Source organism: Sminthopsis crassicaudata, chromosome 6, assembly GCF_048593235.1.
Source record: "Sminthopsis crassicaudata isolate SCR6 chromosome 6, ASM4859323v1, whole genome shotgun sequence".
NCBI classification, from domain to species: Eukaryota; Metazoa; Chordata; class Mammalia; order Dasyuromorphia; family Dasyuridae; genus Sminthopsis; species Sminthopsis crassicaudata.
In genome coordinates this window covers 78,437,160-78,459,801 of record NC_133622.1, presented here as the reverse complement: position 1 = coordinate 78,459,801, position 22,642 = coordinate 78,437,160, and the positions used below count along the sequence as shown (strand labels likewise).

The following is a 22,642-nucleotide window of genomic DNA, read 5'->3' as shown; positions in this document are numbered from 1 at the left end:
GTCATGAAGAATTGGATATAACTGAAAAGACTGAACAACAGTTTTGACAAAAATATCCTATTCAGTTTTCCTTTGATCTCACCTTTTATTGTAATATCTTAGAGAATATGGTTTTCTCCATTTCTTCTTAAAATCTTTTTATTGCTATATTTTATGTCACCTTCATTTCTAAATTATCCCTCTTCAATTAGTCACCACCTTATAAATAAGAATTAGAAATAAAGAGAAAATAGTAGGTTCAGCAAAACCAACCAGCACATCAGTCACGGCTGACAGTTACCAGTATTCTGTAGTGATTCTTTATTCACTACATCCCCTACATATAAAGAAGGAAAGGAAGTATCTTTTCTCAGCTCTTCTCTTGGGTCAATAGTAGTCTTGTTCATTTTAAAGCTTTCAGGGATTTTTAATGTTTTCTTTTTTCCTTTGTAGTCATTGTGGATATTCTCTTTTTGGCTCTTTGCTCTGCATCAGTTCTATAAGGCTTCTCATGCTTTCTATCTTCATATTTGTCATTTTTTATGGTACAGCAATATCCCATTACATTCATGTACCAAAAATTTTCCATCCATTTTCTTAACTGCTTCTTCATTTCTTTGTAAATTTTGTTTTTCACATTCAAGAAACAGAGTCATATTGGACAGAGATTTTTTTTTTTAATTCTGCCTCAGTTATTTTTATTTCTTTGGAGGGGGAAGAGGAATCCTTACTACTCCTAGTTTTTAAAACAAAATGTGAAATAGATCCTCAAACTCTCTCCGAAGTGTATGTTTAATGTCAATGGTTGGTTTTCTGTATCATAAAATTTTCCTTCCAAATACAGTTCAAAAACAACATATTGCTCTGAGATTGTCTGCTTTCCAAAAGAAGCAACAGAAGTGTTTAGATTTACATGACCTCAGTTTCATGACAGCAGTAGCAGATCTGATATCTTATCCAAGGAAAAGCATTTTTGGCCTCCAATTCAATTACTTTCTTGGTGGGAGTCACTAGCTTATTTCAGCTCTAACGCTGCTGCAGTGAACTGGCAGCAGTGAATCTTTCAAAAAGTATAAACACAATTGGTATTTATAGCATTGTTAACATTTGCTAAATAGTTGGGAGAGTGATCTGGGTGCCTGTTTTTAGCAGGTGGGGCACAAATCTTTGTTGTGGCTACAGTGGGTTTTAAGAAGTAGAATAAGGTGATTACAAAACATTGTGGCAGAACAGTAAATTAGAAGTGTTGAGTACAATAAGTTCAGAATCTGCACAAACATGGTTCAAAGTATGGTAGGAGCAATCCCTGAAGCATCTCTAGCCTGACGGGTGTTACCCAGATGGCTTATTTGACATAGTGCAGTACAGGAACTGTGCAGTGAAAAGCCAAATAAATGTTAAGGATTAGTCAAGATTTAATTGAAAACCTACATAAAAAATACCATAAAATGAAACCAGATTTTTTAAAGTTACATTTCACAACAAAACAGGTTTCTTTAATTTTTTTTTTCCTTAACTAAAAAAACTTAGTTGTTATATTAGGTACAACAAAGTCTTCCATTCTTCGGACAGTTGAGTCATACGCACATCTATCTAATCCCTGTATAAGCAGTAACATCCTAAAAGGTATGTGATTAGTTAGGTTGCATATCTTAGAAGTCCAGGATAAATAAATGATGCTTTTATAAAGTGTTTTGTTTTGTTTTTGGCCATCCTTCACAACTGCTTAGAGAAGGCTGATCCTTAAGAGATTCTACCTGGTACTCTCACAATTAATTCTTTATCAACCTGTATGCTTTCTTCAGACACAGAACTGGTTTTACAAATGGGAGGAGGAGGACAGTGCTAGAGTAAATAAACTTAATTTTTTATGTTTTAAAATATGCTGATATTACTTTAAGAATGTTGAGAAGGAAGAAAAAGAAGCATTTTTAAGTGCTTGCTTTGGAGCAGACACAGTTTAGAGAATTTCACAAATATCTCATTTTACCTCCAAACAACATTTTGAAGGAGGTGCAGTTATCATCTTCATTTTACAGTTGTGGAAAGTGAAATGAGGAGAGACTAAGTGCCTTGCCTAAGATGGCACAATTAGTAAGTATTGGCTGAATTTCTGACTCCAGGTCCCAGCTCTCTATCCACACTCTAGCATTGCTGAAACTGAACTCATTTAAAAATCTTATTTGCAAAATTTACTAAATATGTTTGGCAGATTGCTAAATGTTTAAAATGACAAAAATGCCGTATTGTTAGTAGGGGATTTTTGTACAGTTTCTTGAATATTTTGATCCATTTATAATAAAACGAATAGTATTTAATCACAAACCTTTAATTCTTTCCTTGTATGATGATATTGATGATGATAATTAGACAGAAATAATAGGGTTTTTTGTTGTAATGTAAAATTAAATGCTGTACTGAACAATTACATTTTTACACACCTCTAAGAAGCATTTGATTCATTTGCAACATAAAACAAAACCAAATCCATTAGTGACAAATATGTAGCCTTATGTTTGCCCTCTAGTCCTGTAACTTTTATATAATTGTTTCATATGCATGCGTGTTTAATCCACTGTCTACTTAACTAGAATTTAAGCTTCCTGAGGTCATGGACCACAATTCTTTGTATTGTCTATGGTCTAGCTTCTTAAGCTTTTGTTCTCAACCTCTTATAACCCTCAATTAAATGTGGGGGGGAGGGTCACAGAATTATGACTTATTATCAGTAATTGTTTAACTTGTTACCTATTTTATATACCTATCTACCTGGAATCATGAAAACATTTCTTGGGCATGAGTGGAAAAAAGTTCAAGCCCTGGTCTGTGTTATATAGCATAGTGCTTTCCTATTGTAGATAGTAAAAGCTGTCATGTTCCATCTGTATAAATCAGTATTCACCGAATGAATGATTATTCTCACACTGTTTTTCAAATATTCCTATTTGATCTTAAGATCCAGTTTTAAGGAAGTAACAAGCCTTCAACTTTTGAATGTTGTAAATTCATTGTCCAGTGTATGTCTCAAAGAAGTTCATTCCATTTGGATTTTTGCACTCACTAGCAAACACTGGGAAACACCATCCTATGTTTTTTCTAGGCTTACTGCTTTATCTACTAATTTCCAGTAGCCAGAGATGGAGGTGTTTTGAATGAGCACATCAATGTTCTAGACAGAGATACTGTTTGAAATTATCCATGAGCACAGTGCCTCTGAACATTATTGAGTGACGTTTGTTTCTCTTGGTTGTGTCTGCTCTGACTAGCTGGTTTCTTTCAGATTGGCAGCTGGGATTACACTGTAGTAGATGGACAGCTGCAAGAACTGCAAATTGTAGGGGGACTGAGTTAGGCTTCAGTTTAATATGACTGGAATGCATGGACTTGCTTATAAGGTCCTGCTGGGAAAACTGACCACTCTTTCACAAACTATTATCACTTGCTATTTTGCCCTAGAAACTGCCCTGTGTTTATATTAAACACTATATTAAACTAATAAAATACTTTTCCAAATTTGTAAAAATTGTTTTCTGTTCCCTGATTTTGTCATTGTATTCCGCTTTTTAAAATATTTTTGAAAAAATCTTTTTACATTGCTTTCATTTTTGAATTTATCTTCCATCATATCTTGTAACAAAAAATAAAAAGGAACAAAAATAGCAGTTTTAACAAAACCAAACAACACATGGACTATATTTGAGAACCTATGTAATGTTCTAGACCATATTCTTTCCTCTCAGCAAAGCAGAGGAGGTACACATTCCCACCTCTTCTCTAGCCAGTCTTATTCTTTAAAATTATGCTATGTTCAGTTGTATTTGGTATTCGTTTTTTTCCATTTTCAATGCTATCATTGTGTATTTTATATTCCTAGTTCTGCTTACTTTGTTTGAATTCTTAAGTGTTCCCATGCATCTCTGAATTCATTCTTACTGCACAGTGATATTCCATTACGCTCATGTACTGCACTTTGTTTAACCAGTTCCACTCAGTGGACTAGTACTTAGCTTCCTGTTCTCTGCCCTCTTGTAAAGTACGTCTATGAATATTTTGGCATATTTGTAATCTTTCCTTCTGGCTTTAACTTTCTTTATTCTCATCCTAGCAGGGAAATCTCTGGGTCAGAAGGCATGGACACCTTAATCATTTTCTCTTATTCCTTAGGGAATTCCAGAATGAACTAATTCACAGCCCTGACTAAATGTATGTGTGTGCTGGTCATTTTGAAGCCTCTGAATTATTGTCTATTTCTATTTTTTCTTACTTTGCCTGTTTGTTGATTGTGAAGAAAAACCTCAAGAGTTGTTTTGACTAGCATAAGGCCATCCTTTCAGAGGGTTTCTAATTGTTAGCAGTTCTCTTGAGAATTATTAATACTTCTTGAGTATTTATCCACTAGGAAATGTCTCCTGGATTTTTGTATTTACATGTATAACATGCATATCTTAGATATCAAACCCTTTCCAGAAATAAATCTACATTTTCCCCAATGGGAGCTATTCCTCTTATCTTAGTTGTATTGATTGTCTTTGCAAAAAAAAAAAAAAAAAAAAAAAAAGTTTTTTAATTTAATGTAAATTGAATTTATCTATTTTATCTTTTATGATCTGTTATTTGTTCTTTGGTTAGGAATTCTTTCTAACTATATATAACTATAAAAGTTCCCTAAAACTTTTTTTAAATGATGCGACCTTTTACATTTAGAGCACATATACAAGTTAAGGGTAATTTAATTGTATAGTAACACATCAGTCAGTCAATAAACATTTATTAAGCACCTATCATATGTGTGGTAATGTGCTAAGTTCTAGGGATACAAAAAGAGGTCAAAGGATTTCTATCTCAGGAATTTACAATCCAGTGGGGGAGGCAACAAGCAAACAAATATACAAGAAAGCCCCATACAAGATAAATAGGAAATAATTACCAGAAGGAACACTCTAGAATTAAGAAGAGTTAGGAAACGCTTTCTATAAAAGATGGGATTTTAGTTAAGACTTAAGTGAAGTCAGGGGAATTTATAAGCAGAGTTGAGGAATGGAGTATTCCAAGTGTGGATGCCAGCCAGAGAAACTTCTGGTAGCTGAGAGATGGAAAGTCTTATTTGTGAAGCAACTGGGAGGCCAGTGTCACTGAATCAAAGAGTAAGTGCTGGGGAATAAAGTGTAAGAATGCTACAGAAGGGGCAACCAGGCTGTGCAGTGTATAGAGCACCAGCCCTGAAGTCAGGAGGACCCGAGTTCAAATCTGGCCTCAGACACTTAACACTTCCTAGCTGTGTGACCCTGGGCAAGTCACTTAACCCCAATTGCCTCAGGAGGAAAAAAAGAAAGCTACAAAAGTAGGAGGGGGGGATTGGCTTATAAAGGGCTTTGAATGCCAAACAGAGAATTTTGATTTGATATTAGAAACAATAAGGAGCCATTGGAGTTTATTAAGTACAGGGGTGACATGATCAAACCAGTCCTTTGGTGACTGAATAGAGACTAGACGGGTGTTGGTAGGTACTTGAAGCAGGCTACCCTACCAGCAGGCCATTGCAATAGTCCAGATATGAGATGAAGGCCTGAAGTATAGGAGAGATGTTGCAGAGGTGAAATCAAAGGGCCTTGGCAACAGACCGGATTTGAGGCATGAGAGATAGTGAGGAGATTTAGTCTAAATCTGATTTCTGCCAAACTATCTTCCAGTTTTCACCCTCGATTTACTCTTATATTTTTCAATTAAACGTCACTTTAAAAAAATAAAATTAAAGATTTTTTTTGTAATTTCTCTACCATGAGGCACGATCACATGATTTGCTTTCAGAGATTTCTGGTTGCAAGATTTTTATATTCTTTTTGTTTTCACTTATAGAGAAATGTATTTATTAGTTTCTGATTAGATTTCTTATAGTAGCACTCCAAATACTTTAAATAGTGATTAATGAATATAAACCTAGTTATTTCTGATTTGTACCCTTATCTTAACCTGTCAGTTTTTTGCCTGTGCTTGTTACTTTAGGGTTTTGGGTATTTACTTAATAAAACAAGATAAGAAATTTTAAATGGATATTTAGGTAGAATCAGTTCAATTCTTTTTTTTTTTTTTTTTTTTTAACGTAGATTTGTTCATTGATATAAAGAACCTTCTCTATCTAAAGAACTTAGTAGCAACTTAAAGACTTCCCTAGTGTCACCTACCTTGTATCTGGCATCAAGGCCAATATCCTGTTCACATAGTCAAAATTGCCTCTCAGTTCAGTTTCATTTCCATCAACCTCCTGAGCCCCTTTGTTAGATATTTTCATATGTACTCGAAAGTGGGACAGAATTGTTTTCTACATTTTGTTTAACTATCAATTTAAAATTTTTCATATGCTAGAACATCCATTAAGTTTTCCAGGAAGGAAATTTTATCTTTTGCAATTATATTTTCAAATATTTTCATATTCTAATACATATTTCTACATTATCTTGCATATTCATACCCCTAAACTTAAAAGTTTATTTTAAAATATACTTTGATTCCTAAATTAACAATGGTGCATGGATGTATTAAGGTCACTGTGTTATTTTTGGAAATAAATGCATTTTTGGCACTGAGCTATAAATGTGTTTGTTTGTTTTTTTTGTTTGTTTGTTTTGTTTTTTTGTTTTACTTTGCCAAGGAGACTAGTGTCCCCAGAGCAGGTAGGAGGTTAGAGAGCAAGAATCTTTTTCTGAATGGTTCTTTCTTTGCTAATCCTTTTTCTGATGGGAATGCTATCTAAAAAGGGACTAAAGATATAATAGAACATTTTCTCTCCCATAATTACATCCCATCCTAAGCAAATATGTTTAATTGTTCTGAGCCTTGTTTTTGCCACAGTGGTGAATGTTATCTGGATTTTTGTCCACTAGGAATTTAAGTATAAATCTTAACATATAGCCATTTAGTAGTTATCTGATCAGAATGGGTTTTTTTGATCACTGTTATCAGAGCTAGATTTTAACAGAGGCCCCAGAGAAAGGAAGAGACTAATCAGCAGGCTCCTGAATTACTCTATAGCAAGGATCCAAGGGAAACATGTCAAATAGGCAGTGGTGTCTTGTCCCAGTTTAATTTAGAAATGAGTTAAGGGACAAGGGAAAACTGGCAATCATATAATAGCAGCCCTGTAGAAAACATTGAAGACAATTAATTTAAATCTTTTTAAATGTGAAAAACAAATGAGTTAGAAATAGTGACAAACCAAAATTTACTCATCTATGGGGTTTTCGAAATACATACATTGCTAAGAGTTATATTGCAAGGCCTTTTAGTAGAACTTAATGAGTCTCCCAGCTTATATTTATTTTCAAAATGTTCAAATTATACCAATTTCAAATGCTATACATGTACTAAGTACTAAAATTTAACACAGTTGCTTTAACAGAACATTCCCCTCTCCCCTTGATATTTTTTAACAGCTACTTTTAAATGTGATAATAAGTTTCTTTCCCTTTAAACTAGTTTAATAGTAATTTTGGCCATAAACATGAAGTAGGAGTGGAGGGAGACCTAATTTCAAACTTTAAGTGTTGCTGCAAAGAAAAGCAACAAACATCTGTTTTTACCTTAACCACATCCATATGTTGAACTACTTTTTTCTTCCTCCCCCCACCACTTCAAAATAAAAATTTACAGCCTTCCTTGTCGGATACCAAGTATATTGGTAAATTAACATATTTTCACAGTTAAATTTAAAAGCTTATTTAGAAAAGCAGTGAAAGTATGTTTGTCAAGTAATAGCCCAAATCTATACTATATGTAGGTCAGTCTACATTTGTTTCTTATGGTGATGGTAAAATGATGCAAACATGCCAGAATAGACACAGTAGGATTGTTGAAAATGGCATGTTATTTGCATATACATAGCTCTTAGTAAATTCTGTTATTAATATTTGAAAAACTGTATATAAAAGACAAATGCGTGGTTTTTCCAACATGTCATGGAAAACATAAGTGATTTGCACAGCGTATTCTGTTTTATTACTATGTATAAGAACATCTGGAATGCTGGTGCTATATTTAAGATTTGTTATAGGAATCTAGAATGGGATGGGGGAGGGGCGGGAAGAATCTGTTTACCGAAATTACTGCCAGACTGCACTTCCTTACCCCAGGCTAATCTAGTTTCTTAGGATCATAGTACCTGGAGCCAGAAAGGATCATTGAGTATAAGGAAATTGAGTGAATCTCATCAAGAATAAGTCATTTTCTTTAAATCTCACAGGCAGCTAATAAATGAACTAGGAATCCACTCTAATTCATCTGACTCTAAATAAATAGGTTTTCAATATATTATGTCTTAATTTAAGTAGCATACTATTCCAACTAATAATTTCTGCAGTATTTAGTTCTCTCCTGGTATTGGCATCCTCTCCACTGAAATTTCTTTTTATTTATTTTGAATAATATTTGTATTTTTCTGTGAACATGTTATATCCCCTGCCCCCAAGAGAATGTAAATTCCCTTGTGACCAAGGTGCCATCTTTGTTTCATAGTGTTGAATTTTTAAAATATAATGTTGTTTTGCTAGTACTTAATTCAATATTCTTGCATCAATAGTCATTGGGAATATTGATCTACAGTTTTAGTTCTCTGCTTTATCTCTCACTGGTTTTGGTGTTAGGAATATATTTGTCTCAAAATAATTGGAGAGAAACCCTTTTTTGGCCTTTTTTGCAACACATTTTATAGTTGAATTGTTCTTTGAGTCTGGTAAAATTCAGTCATGAATCCATTTTGTGTTGGGATTCTGACTACTTCTGTGTATTTTCCCGAGAATGGGTTATCTTGTTTGCTTCATGTTGTATATATTTGAATATGTTCATCTATCATTTGTTACCAGTTTTTGTTGCCTATATAACTGGGCAAGAAAATTTATTATAGTTTCCTGTATTTTCCCTTATGTATTATAACATCTTTTTAATATTTAAAAATATTTATTTTTCTTCTTATTTTATCAAATTAGTAATATTTTGCTGCTTTCTTAAAACTAGCTCCTAGTTTATCAGTTAATGGTGAGGGGGGATTGCTTTCAATTTTATCTCTTCTCTGATATTTGAAATTTCTGTTTTTGTGTATAGTTGGTTTTTTAAAATTTGTTACTTTTTCAATTTTACAAATTGTATGCTTTTATCTCTTTTGTTGAGGGAAGTGTTTAGAGAAATAAATTTGTTGTTAAACACTTCTTTAGTTGCAGCTCAAGATTTGTTTTATATTTCTGTGGATTATTTTTGGCCTACATATCTTTGAGAATTAAATTTTTTTAGTCTAACTTTAATTTTTAATCCTTTCTTCCATGTTCTTTATTGATTATCATTTTTATTACATTGTGATCAGTAAATAATGTTTTTGATATTTCTTTTTTTGTGGGTTTGCTTTTACCCTAGCAGAGGGTTAGTTTTTATAAAGATGACAAATACAGCTAACAAATAAGTCTAGTCATTTAGTTTCCTCTCCAGACAGCTATTATAACTAATTTTTTTTCTAAAACTCTATTCAGATTTTTCTTATTTATGTTTTAAATTTTTAAATTCTGAAATGAGCACTTAGTGGCCCCCATATATTAGTTTTGCTGTAGTGTGTTCCAATAATTTGATTAATTTTTCTTTTGTGAACTTAGATACTATCCCATTCAGTGAACATAAACTAAGTATTGATGTTATTTAATAATCTACAATAATTTTTTCAGTCAACTGGACCAAAGTAAAATTCATTGATTTGTACCATAAACCCTAGACTGTTTTACATCTTTAATACTTCAGCTATGTAGTATGTCTTCCTTTTTGCTGCAATCACTTTTTTTACATAGATTCTTCATCATTAAATCACCTTTTATAACATTGAGTATTGAATACAGTATTGATGATATAGGATAGTATTATCTTTAATAAAGGAAAGATAGAAAAGACCCATATGTAGAAAAGTATTTGTACCAGCATTTTTTGTTGCAACAAAGAAGTATTAGCAAAATTGGAAACATCATTTGGGAAATGATTAGAAAATTTTTGCATGTGAAAATAATGAAATTATTATTATAAAATTTAAAAACCAATCAGTAATCATTTATTAAGCTCCAAATATGGGACAGACACTGTAGTAAGTGTTTGGTTTATAAAAAGGCAAAAGGCAAGCCCTGCCTTCAAGGAGTTTACAATTTAAAAGACAAAAATGTTGAATTCAGAGAAGCGTAGGAAGACTTAACTAATAGAGAAGGAAGTGAACAAATCTAGGAAAACCATTTATGTAATGACTACAATATTTTAAAGTAAAAGAAATTGGGAAGACTTAAAAAACAAGTCTGATAAATGCAATAGCCCCTAAGGATTCACTTGTTACTTATTTATTAATGAATTCATGTATTTTTTAATAATTCATTTACTAATTGATTCATTTTTTAATAATTCCCTGAGAAATTTAGAGAGAGTATGAAGCATTCAGTTCGAAATTGAAGGATATGATAGACTTCATGATACTATCTTAAATGAATCAAGAGATTCTTAAAGTGACTGACTCTTTTTTCTAATGATGATTGCTTGGATACAGAAATATTATGTATTTCCGTTTTTATTTCAATTTTCATCATGTGCCTACCTCAGAGAAACTCCAAATGCCCTAGATACACACCACACCCTAAGCCTTGCTATTATTTGTGATTCACAGCTGATATCTCAAATCATATCTTTCTTCTCTGACTGCAACCCCCACATAGCCTAAACTTTATCTTAGTAGATTATCAGTCTTTAATTACTCTTCCTGCTTTTTGCATTCTACTACTCCCCTTATATTTGTGCTTGATTTTTCTGCCCAAGCTGAATCCTCAGTTCATCCCCTTAACTTGCTTTCCTCACAAATCTGTATAACTTCTAGTTCAGTTCAATTCAACTCAACAAACATTTATTAATGCCTACTTATGTGCAAAGCATTGTTTTCCCTATGTTTGCTTCTGGGTTGATTAGCTTTGCAGGAGAAGTCATAAAGCCATGCAGAGCTAGCCCATTATCTATTGCTGCTGCACGGTTGCAACTGGGCTCTCACTGATACTTTGGCAATACTTTTGTTCACCTCTTGTTGACTCTTTGGTCCCCTTCCCACAGCAGCTGTTTCAAATCTTCACATTCTCCTAAGATCCCTAATTCTGTTGCCCACTTCTGTTTATTCCCAGCTATTTTAGTCAATTTCAGATAAATATTACTTACTTCATTGAAAATATGAAAGAATTTCACCATTTGCCAAATCAGAATTTCTTATCTTTTTGCTCATTTTCATCTTTCCCTTTTGCCTAAGGTTAAGATGTGGACTCTCCCATACCTGTTCTTCTATTTGTACTATCACTTTGCTTCTTGAAACTTTTTCACTAACTTTTCTGCCCTTTTAAGTCTACTGACAACTTCTCAACCTGATGCCAGTTCTTTGTCCACACACACACACACACACACACACACACACACACACACACACACACACCCCTTTCTTTCATCCTGCCATTTATTTACCATTCCAATTGTCCTCTTTGAATAACTTTCAACTTATCAGATTAATTAACGTTTTGTATCTGCCGCCTTGATTTCATCACAAATTAACTCCTTAAGACATTTCAGTCTGATTTGTGCCTTTGCTCCTCTATTGAAAATATTCTCTTACAGGTCTCTGGTAGGTCATCTTGGTTCTCATTGGCCATGGCAGCTCTTCCCTTGGCTTCTTCTCTGTTTTTCCTTATGGGTTTTCTTCCTCCTATTTCCATCATTTATCCTCAGGTTTGTGTATACTCCTAACTTTATGCCCATTTGCTCTCTCTTTGGAAACATAAACTTTTAATAAAATGTCTCCTGCTATGTGCCAGACACTGTGCTCAGCACTTTACCAATATGATCCCTTTTGGGCTTCACAACCACCTGAGAGGTAGGGACTATTATTATGCTCATTTTACGGAAGAGGATACAGAGGCAATCTGGGTTAAGTGACTTGCTCTAGATTACACAGCTAATAAGTGTTTGAGGCTGGATTTGAACTCAATACTTCCTAATACCAGACTCCTCTGATGCTCTGTCCACTATGCAGACAGCCTCTGAATTTGTTTTTAGATCCTGATCCCTCTTGTCAGGTCTAGTTCTACTTTTTTTAACTGCCTAATAGATATGCCTCTTGGATATCCTAGCATCATCTCAAACTTAACATAGTAATAAAACTAAAACTCATTGTCTTCCTCCTAAAACTCTTACCGTACTTACCTATCTTGATTAGTGTATCATCATCCTCTCAGTCACTCAGTCTCAAAGAGTAATTAGTGTTGCCTTTTCCCTCCATTATCCTCTATATTTAATTAGTCTCAATGGCTATTAACTCCCCCTTTGTATTTATCCCTTTATTTCCAGTTCCACTGCCACCACCTGGCCAATTACAATCATTTCCTGGGTGATCTTCTTTTCTCCAATTTCTCTCTACTCCCATCTAGCCGTCCTATCTTCTTAAATCTAATCTTCTTAAAACACTGGCTTTACCATCACTCTTCTGTGTAGTAATAATAATAATAATAATAATAATAATAATAATAATAATAATAATAATAATAATAATAATAATAATAATAATAATAATAATAAGTTGTAATTATCCATAAGGGACAGCAAATGAGGAACACTCTACCAGGTTCGAAGCCCAAATTTTTTGTTGGGAAAGAAGAAAGAAGCAAAGAAAGTCAGTTGCTGGGTAGTAAATTCAAGGGGCTGACAGAGAAAGAAAACTTCTAATCACCTTGTTTCTGCATCTGACTAAATTATATTCATGTTTCAGAGGTCGAATCAGGTTATATCTTAGCCATGAAGCTCTCCATATAAAACTACAGCACCATATCGACCAATTCACTGTTCAGCCTTCTAAATTACTACACGCTTCATTCCAGGCTGTCTTGCTGACTTCTCTCCACAAGGCTTTCTCTATCTTGCCATGAAGTATTCTTCACCCTAGACCCCACACTACTTTTTGCATCTACCCTCTACTTCTGCCTTTTGTTCCGACTGTCTTGGTTCTTCCCACAACTTCCAGTTTGAAGAGGAGGCCCTAGTGAACTATGATCTAATTCCTCTTTTCCCCTTAATTCACCTTCCCTTTCTCCCACCTTGACTCCCAGGCTGTACTAGTGACGTACTGAACTTTCCTTACCCTGCTTCTGAGCCAGATACTTTCACCTCCCTCGCTCTCTTTTTTCTGTTTCTTTTTCTGTATTATTTTCCTCTCCTCCCCACCCCCATTAGAATGTAAAACTCCTTCAGGGCAGGGATTACCTGATCGTATTTGTATCCTAATCCCTTACTGCAGGATCTATCACATAGTAAACACAGAATCGAATACACTCTTCCAGATTTGAGTTGAAGGAATTGATGTTTTCCTTACCGTGTATTTGACATTTGCTTATTAAGATAAACATTTGTGGTATAAACATCCTTTTTCTCCAATTAGATTCTAAATTTTTTGAGAGCAAGAAAAATGTTTCTTTATACCTTATGCTTAGTATTACTCCAGGTGGCTAATTTATTTCTGTGTATGTTGATTGATCCTTCTCAACCTCTTCCTCTATTACAGTCATGTCCTTGCTCAAAAAATTTTAATTTCTCCCCCTTGCTAACTGATAGTTTTCCCTGGGGGAGATGCTCAGTAAATATTTGCTGAGTTAAAGAATTGTCTTACTTTTTTGCCCCAGTTTCCTTGTGGGGTTGTCACATAACCTCAAAGGACCTCAGAAGCCCCATTGTCCAAATCCCAACTGAACAAGAGTCCCCTTTACATCACTTGATAAATGAACAGTTAGTCGAGTTATTGATTCTGTCTTTATATAACATCTCTCATATATTTCCCCTTCTTTCCACTCACTGTCTCTGCCCTAGTTCAGCTCCTTATTACTATCTGCAGGCTCTCTTAGAGTAAACCTTGTTCTAATCCAGCTAGTCTGTTGCTTTCTCTCCTCCATACCTGTGCACAGCTGCACTCCCTGTGACTGGAAGGCACTTGTTCCTCATATCTGCCTATTAGAATGGCTAACTTTCTTCAAAGTATAGCTCATAGGCCACCTTCTCTGCAAAATCCTTGTTAATCCTCCTACTTCTTTTTGTTCTCTCCCTTTTGAATTTCATTGTGTACATGTTGGGTTTTTTGTATCAAACTTTCAAGCGTACTAACTGTCAGAACCAATAGTCAGCAAATATTTGTTAATAACATTACTAATGATAGCATTGCTATGGCTTTTTAAGATTTGCAAAGTGCTATACATATATGTATACACATGTCCATATTTACATGTTTTATATACACTTATACATTTGTGTGTATATTCTATAATCTCATATTAAAGCAATCATCTTGGACCAGTATTTCACACCTGAACAATTATAATAATTCCTCAAGTGATCTCCCTTTCTCCATTTGTTCTGCATTTAAATCTATCCCAAATACCAGTCTTTTAAAAATACTGGCATTATCATCAATCTCTTCCATGTGCCAGCAAATGTGCTAAACACTGAAGATACAAAGTCAAGCTCTTAAGAAACTTGCACTCCAAGGGGGGAGACAAAATGCAAACAGCAGTGTATATGTAACATATATAGAAAAGAAATGGAAGATTATCTCAGAGGACAGGTAGTATGGAGAGAGATTGGAAAAGACCTTATGCAAAAGGTAGATTTGAGTTGACCCTTAAAAGAAACCAGGAGACAGAGATGAGGAGAGCATTACAGACATAAGAAATAGCCATTGGAAAGACATGGAATCAAGAGAGAGAATGTCATGTGTAAGGGACAGCAAGAAGATAAGAGGGGTTTATTGAGCTGTATGCATGATGAGAAGGGGATATATATATATATATATATATATATGTATATATATATATATATATACATATATATATATATATATATATATATATATATATATGTATGATGTTGTACAAGTAGACATAACAAGTCTTGAAAACAAAATTCATGTATCATGAGTGTTGAGAAATATACTGGAGATGACATTAAGGTTCCTACTCTGGATGTCTGAGGATAAAGTTGCGCTGGTCAATAATAATAGGGAAATTTTGCAGAAGGGAGGATTATTGGGGAAAGGGAATGAATTCAGTTTTGGACATGTTGAGTTTAAGATGTTTGCAATTCATCCAGTTTGAGATGTCAAGGGGACAGGTGATGGTTCAAGAGTAGAGCTAAGTAGAGAAGTTAGAGCTGGTTATATAGTTTTGGAAATCATCTTCAGGGAAATCATATTTGAATCCAAGGGAGCTGTTCAGAACTGTAGACAAGATAATATACAGGAGGAAGAGATGATCCAAGACACAGCCAACACATAATGCAATGTTTTGTACCTAGTAGGGGATTTAATAAATGTTTATTGAATTAAAATTGAATTGAAGCTCAGCATCATAATGGAGCTCCTGGGTAGGGATCACCTATAACATTATTATCAACATGCACTAAACCCCCAGTCTGTTTCAGATATCCAGTTTTCTAATTATACCTCTTTGATCTTACATTTGGGGAAGCTGAATTTTTTTTTAAACCAAATGTACTTCTTTACACTTATCAAACTTCATCTTCTTTGGTTTGGTCCATCATTCTAACTTGTCAAGTTTTCTTTGCTCCTGACTTTATCATACAAGTTGTTATCTATCCTTCCCAGCTTTTTAATAAGCTTTCCATCTATGCCTTTTCCAAAGTCATTGATGAAAATGTTAAATAGCACAGGTAAGTTCAGATCCTTGGGACACTTAACCAGAGATTCCCTTCCAAGTTTAAATCAAATAATTAATAACTATTCTTTGGGTCCAGCCATTCAGGTAGTTTTATTTATTGTTGAAATAGAGTGGAGCTTTTATGCCTTCTGCCTAATTTACAATGTAGTCAATTGAGGGAGACACCATGAACATGTAAGAGAGAGTGTTCCCCAACGCTATTCCAATTGATGCAGTCCCAGAAGATATTAAAAAATATTAATGAAGTGTTAAATTGACTATAGAGGTCTGGTATATATGTCTTTTATGAGTCTTTGAGTCAAGAAGAGAACAACATGTTGATGTAAAAAACAAATTAGCCATATCTTTGAGGATTTTAAGTAGATGAACTCTGAATTAATTTCAGAATTTTAAAGTTAAAGATATTGTAAACCAGCAGTTATCTTTGGGTATAGAGGAAATTTTCCCCTCCTCTTCCACTTGTCCCCATGCAACTATATGACTTTATGAAGGGGTAATTTTAGACCAGTGAGAGACATTAAATCCAACAGGGAATAGAGAGATACACACTGCAGACAGACAAGGAAAGAGAGACAATCACCCAAGGAAATCGCTCTCAAGAAATGTGACATTTGGAAGTAGAAAAGAGAGTTATACATTGCATACAGCAATGGCAAAATTATACAATAACCAATTCTGACAGATTTGGCTCTTGATTCAGGTGATTCAGGAGAGCTCCAATGATCTTGTGATGAAGAGAGCCATCAAGGCATCTACATCCACAGATGCATTTTGTTTTCTTTCTCATTTTTTTTCCTTTTTGATCTGATTTTTCTTGTGCAACATAATTGTGGAAATAGGTATAGAAGCTAAGAGAGGGGATGGGAAGAAGGGAAGGGAAAAAATTTTGGAACACATTTGCAAGGGTGAATGTCGAAATGATCTATGTACATGTTTTGAAAATAAAAGATTTTAATAAAAATTTTTAAGAAAAGAAGGGTTATATAGAAAGGAGCAGATCTTGTAGAGCTAGCTAAGCAATCTGCCCAGCAAACATTATACCCAAGGAGAGTTTCGTAATGATTCTATTAAAAAAAAAAGGAGAAATTACTTTTTTTTTCCCCCTGAGGCAATTGGGATTAAGTGACTTGCCCAAGGTCACACAGCTAGGAAGTTTTAAGTGTCTGAGGTCAAATTTGAACCCAGGTCCTCCTTGACTTCAGGGCTGGTGCTCTACCCACTGTGCCACCTAGCTGCCCCCGAAAAATTACTTCTACGCACTATAATACTAGGACTTTTAAACTACCTTTGGCATACAAGTATTCTTTACATTACTACAGTTTTGCTCTTGAGTTTGACCCCAGTTATTTCCATGGACACTATGAATTTGTGGAAGAGTTCACCTCAGATTTATAGTGGGAATACTTTGTAATTACTGTTCTTACTATGCAATCATAGTAAAGTACCTTTGATGAAGGACAGTAGTGTCTGCTGGCTGATTGTGATGAAGAAGCACAATGACCAGGGCTCATGAGTTATGGAATTAGTTAAGAGACCCTCTAGGTTACTCCTAGAAATTGAAAGAGAAACTGCCCTTGGGGGATACAACCTCCAGGTTGAGAGAGTAGCCACAAATAAAACAATGTCAAGGTGACCTTGCATGTAAAGGCACAAGTAGTTGGGTGGACCAGGAAAGAATTAACTTCAAGATGAATCTTGGAGAAAGTCAGGGATTTCCAGAAGCAAAAATAAAGTGAGCACATTTTAGGTATGGAACCCAGACAATGCAAAGTCAGAGACAGGCACAGAATAAGTGAATGAAAAAGGCATTTAGTTAAGTTTAGATACTGTCAGGTTCAGAAGGGTTACAAATATCAAAAGCAAGATAGATCCTGTTCTGAAGAAACTCATACTTTTATTGGAGGAGGCAACACATTTAAAAAAAAAAAAAAAAAAGTTTAGCTGTAGGCCAGATGAAAAGGTGCAGAACTACAGGTTCAGCTATGGCACAGCTATGACAAGGTGGAGTCTTTGTCCAGAGCCCAGCAGTAAATCAGATAAAATGTTAGGGAGTCTTCAAGGTGCAAAAGTAGGAAAAATGGCCAGAAAGACTTTACTTAAGAGGCAGTGGTAGTACAGAGATCATAAGCCAAGAATATAAACTAGTTAAGGAAGAATTCCCTTTTAGACAAGAACTTCTGGGAAAACTAGAAAGCAGATTGACAGAAATTAGATTCAGACCAACCTTTTACACTATATGGCATAAGAATCTCAAAAGAGTTATGTGACTAGAATATAAAAGTTGACATGATGAGAAGTATCTTTTATAGCTATGATTTAGGAGGAAATTAGTAAGCAGACAAGGGATAGAAGTAACAAAAGGTAAAGTTAATTTTTAAACTATAATGCTGTTAGGATGAGAAAGAAAACTGAAGATGGGAAGAAATCTTTATATCGAATAGCTATTAAGAGTGTTATCCAAGTTATATAAGAATGAATACAAATTAATAAAAATTAAGAGCAAATGCCCAGTTGAAAACTGGTCAAAGGATTTTAAGAAACAGTTCTCAAGAGAATTGCAACTAATTAAGAATCACATAAAAGATTCTCCTGAATTTCCAATAATAAGAGAAATAACAGGTCAGAACAACTAGAGTAGTTAATATTTAAAGGGCATCAGAAAGATAGGCACAAAAATGCGCTGTTAACTTCACTGTGAACTGGTTCAGCCATTCCAGAAAACAATTTAGAATGTACTTCTTTTTTTAAAAAAATAAATAAAATATCAATACTCTTTTACCCAGATCTCTTGCTGTTCAAATGCCTTTTAAAGAGATCAAAGACATAAAGAAAAGTTTGACATACATCAAAATATTCATGAAAGCACTTTTGTGGTAACAAAGTAGATGCCCGTTATTTGGGATATTTGTATGTAAGGGAATATTACTGTGCCACAAGAAATTATATGTATGAAGAATTCAAAGAAGCACTGAAAGATGTGTGAACTAACGCAAAGTGAGGTAAATCAATCCAGAAAAATAATATACACCTTGACTACAACGATGTAAAGGCAGAGAATGACAACAACAAAAATGTACCTCCATACTGCGTAATTTTGGTGATCAATCAAGATTGACCCTGGAGCAAAGAGTTGATAAAATGTGCCTCCCTCTTTTCCTTATTGCAATGAGGATCTATATATGTGGAATTCTATATGTAATATCGGACACAGTTGATGTGTTCACTTTTGTTGAACTGCCTTTTTTCCTCCCTCTTTTCCATTTATTCTCTGTTAGAAGTCCTTTACTACTTTGGGTATGGGAGAGAAAGAAGAAATTTGGAAATAAAAATGATGTAGAAACAAAAGATCAATAAAAATATGTCTTAAGTCAGCCAAAAAAATAAATAAATAAAACAGTTGAGCACGGTGTGGGAAATCCCAAAATATGTATCAAAGATATAACAAAGATAGAATGATTTCCCTGTATGTGAAGATAATATAGATCAAATAATTTCTACTTGTTCTTTCTCCCATTTTTCAGGTTTCAAATGGTATATAGAATCAATGTTTTATCTTTAGCAATAAAATATTGTCTTTTAGTTGTCAAGCACAGTGCAAGGGAGAAAAGTTAGTCAAAAAACCAGAGTTGAATGAAGCCAATCTGATTGTAATTGCTAGTTTCTGTTTAATATTTCTGAACAAGACGAGGAGTCTTTGCATGGTAGTTCTCATGGAAATAGCATCCACAACACTAAAAAATGACCTCATTCTTAGTACCAGTGCCAGGCACTTAGCCTTCAGTGAACACAGGAGGTCAGTTTTCAGTGTGAAACAAACCAGAGTGTAAATTGACATTTTCAGGTGACAGTTATGGTTGTATTGCCTGTAATTAGCACCTCGTAACATGCAAACTTGCTTGTGCCTTTTTTCAGGCTGTTGAAGCTCAAATCCGAAGTTTTGGACAAACTCCTTCCCAGCTGCTTATAGAGCCACATCCTCCCAGAAGTTCTGCCATGCAGGTGGTAAGTAGCACTTTTCTGTCTTCTCTGGACTTTTGCTGTCTTGATACAATCTTAAGTTCTTGGGGTAAAATTGCACGGTGCTTGGGATGATCACATCTGATCCAGGGTACAAGGGACTTGGTGATTTGACTCTCTTGCCTGTCTTTTCTGCTGAGTATAAGAGTTCGTTGTTAATTTGCTCATCCACCAAGAATTATTGCAAAGATTCAATTTGATAAAAAGTTGATTTTCCAGGAGCTGTAGTATTTGTTTAATAAGTTTTTGTTTTACTGTTCTGCATGTACAGAACTGATGAAGCCAAAATTTTATTACCTTTTAGTTATGATCCAGATGCTTTAAATTACCAAATGGAGTAGTGACAACTTCTTGTTTTTCTCTCTATATTTCTACTTTTATTTGTTAATTTTTATGGTTGTTTTTCACATTTTCTTACCTTTTTTTAGTGGAAGGAATTTGTAAATGTATTTTTACTACAGGATACTTGCTTTTGTCATAATAACTCTCAGAAAGTATCATTGAATATATATGCATATATATGTATAAATAATTATACATATATATGTATATATATATAAATAAATATACACATATATAAAGAAATATACATATATGTGTATATATATATGTATAAATAAATATACATATATATGTATAAATAAATATACATATATATATATAATGAAGTATAATTGAAAAATAGTATGAGTCCCAAAGGAATTGGATAAAAAGGACACTGCACTTTTTTTCATTTATTTTTCCATATCTTTTGTACACTCAAATCCCTGGAGAAAGTTCTCCCATCTAATATAATTCCTATCACAGTCATCTGTTCCTAGTCAAGAATAGAATGACACTCCAGATAAGGAATATCATCAGGAGGAAATCTAGATCTACGACCTAGATCAGTAATGGGAACCATAGTAACATGATTTGGTACCAAAAGGATACTATATCCACAATTATTTTATGGTTGAGACCCCAAAAGATTGTGATACAACCTAGAGTAATGTGCCCCATCTCCACCTCAGTAACTCAGTTTCTCTCCCTTATCACCTGCCAATATTTCATTCATTCAAAGAGTATTTATTAAGTGCATACTTTTTACCAGGCATTTTAAGGATGAATGTTGAGATACTAAGGCAAAACTAAATTGATGCTTATTCTCAAAAGCTTTTAGTCTCTTGGAAGAAAGCTCATATGCACCAAAAAATTAGATACAAAATATATATAGAAGGTAGATACATAATAATTTACTACAGGATAGACTTCCCATGAAGTATGGCAATTGAGCTGAGTTTTGAAGGAAGCTAGGGATTAAAAGAGACAGAGTTGAGGAAGGAGATATTCCATGCAAGGGCAGATTGTGCAAAGACTTGGAGCTGGATGGAGATTTGGACATCACTTCTTATGAAGGCACAGAAAATAGTCTAGTTTGCTAGGACAGGAAGGCAAATTTGAGCAAGCTCATGACAGGCTTCAAATAAGAATGGGGTTTGGATTTATCCTAGAGACCTGAAGACCATTGATACTCCTTGAATAAGGGAGTGACAGGGTCAGTCCTAGGCTTCAGGATTAGCAGTGGATATTGGAGAATGGATGGGGCAGGGGGAGCTCTAGAGGTAGGGAGACCAATTAAGAAACTTCCTCCTCACTTTAGAGTCAGCCAAAATGTATATCCCATGTATATTCTAGTTCTCCTGGGACTGTACTAGTATTCTTAGCAAATCTTTGGCTTTATCCATATTGTTACTAGTCCACACTACTCCCTTGTCAGGGAGCAATCAAAAAACATTTATATTTGATTTATTTACTTAATATTTTTTTCAATTACATTCAAAACATTTTTTTTACATTTGTTTTTAAATTTTTTTGCATTCTAGGTTCTCTCCCTTATCCCCACCCACAATTAAGAAACCACATGTGAAGTTATACAATACTTTTCCATAAAAGTCAAGTTGTAAAAGAAAACATCTCCCACCCTAATGAAAATAAAAACCCTCAAGAAAAATTGTTTTTAAAAAAGGGAGACAGACACACAAAAAGAGAATGATTCAATTTATATTCAGTTGCAATCAGTTCCTTCTCTGGGTATGGATAGGATTTTTTCATCATAAGTCCTTCAGAGTAGTTGTGATGATTGTACTGAGAATAACAAAGTCATTTACAGCTGGTCATCCAAGAATATGGGTATTACTTTCAACTAGCATTTATTAAGTCTCTAACACATACACATACATGTATTTTTACATATATGTAATATACACACATAAAATATGTATACATAAACATGGGTTTGCATTGTGTTTATGTGTATGTATGTGCAGGTATGTGGAGAGAGAAAGAAAGAGAGAGAGAGAGAGAGAGAGAGAGAGACAGAGAGACAGAGAGAGACAGAGAGAGAGAGAGAGAGAGAGAGAGAGAGAGAGAGAGAGAGAAAATACCTGCATCCTACATACATCATACATAGACACATCTGTGTGTGTGAATAAATGAATGACACAGTTATGGATATCATGAGAGGATGTAAAAAGTGATATTTGAATTGCCTTTTACAAAAAAGGAGAATTTTGTTTAGGTGAAATATGTGCAGTTTTTCTATATGTATTTCCACAATTATCATGATCTGATCAAAAAGAAGAAAAATGAGAAAGAAAACAAAAGACAAGCAAACAATGACAAAAAAGGTGAAAATACCAGAGAAGTTTTATGAGATAAAAATGTGGAGGGGAATACAGTCCAGGCATGAGAGATGGCCCCAAAGGTAAGAGAGAGGAGGACAAGGGAAGGAGGGAACCCATAGATTTCAGACATAGGAGTGGTGTATTATGAGACTGGAAAGTTAGGTTATGATTAGGTTGTGAAAAACTATAAAAGTTACAGAGCAGGAATTTATATTTTATCCTAGAAGC

The 22,642-nt window shown here is 34.2% G+C and overlaps 1 protein-coding gene across 4 annotated transcripts in view; it reads left to right on the top strand.

Annotated features, from left to right (window-relative positions):
• LRBA (LPS responsive beige-like anchor protein) overlaps positions 1-22,642 on the top strand; it is a 742,057-nt gene that overhangs the window by 668,632 nt on the left and 50,783 nt on the right. For all 4 annotated transcript variants that reach the window (XM_074272516.1, XM_074272513.1, XM_074272515.1 and 1 more), the window contains exon 49: positions 19,644-19,733. In XM_074272516.1, the coding sequence (XP_074128617.1) occupies positions 19,644-19,733 (90 nt within the window). The remainder of the gene's footprint in view (positions 1-19,643; positions 19,734-22,642) is intronic.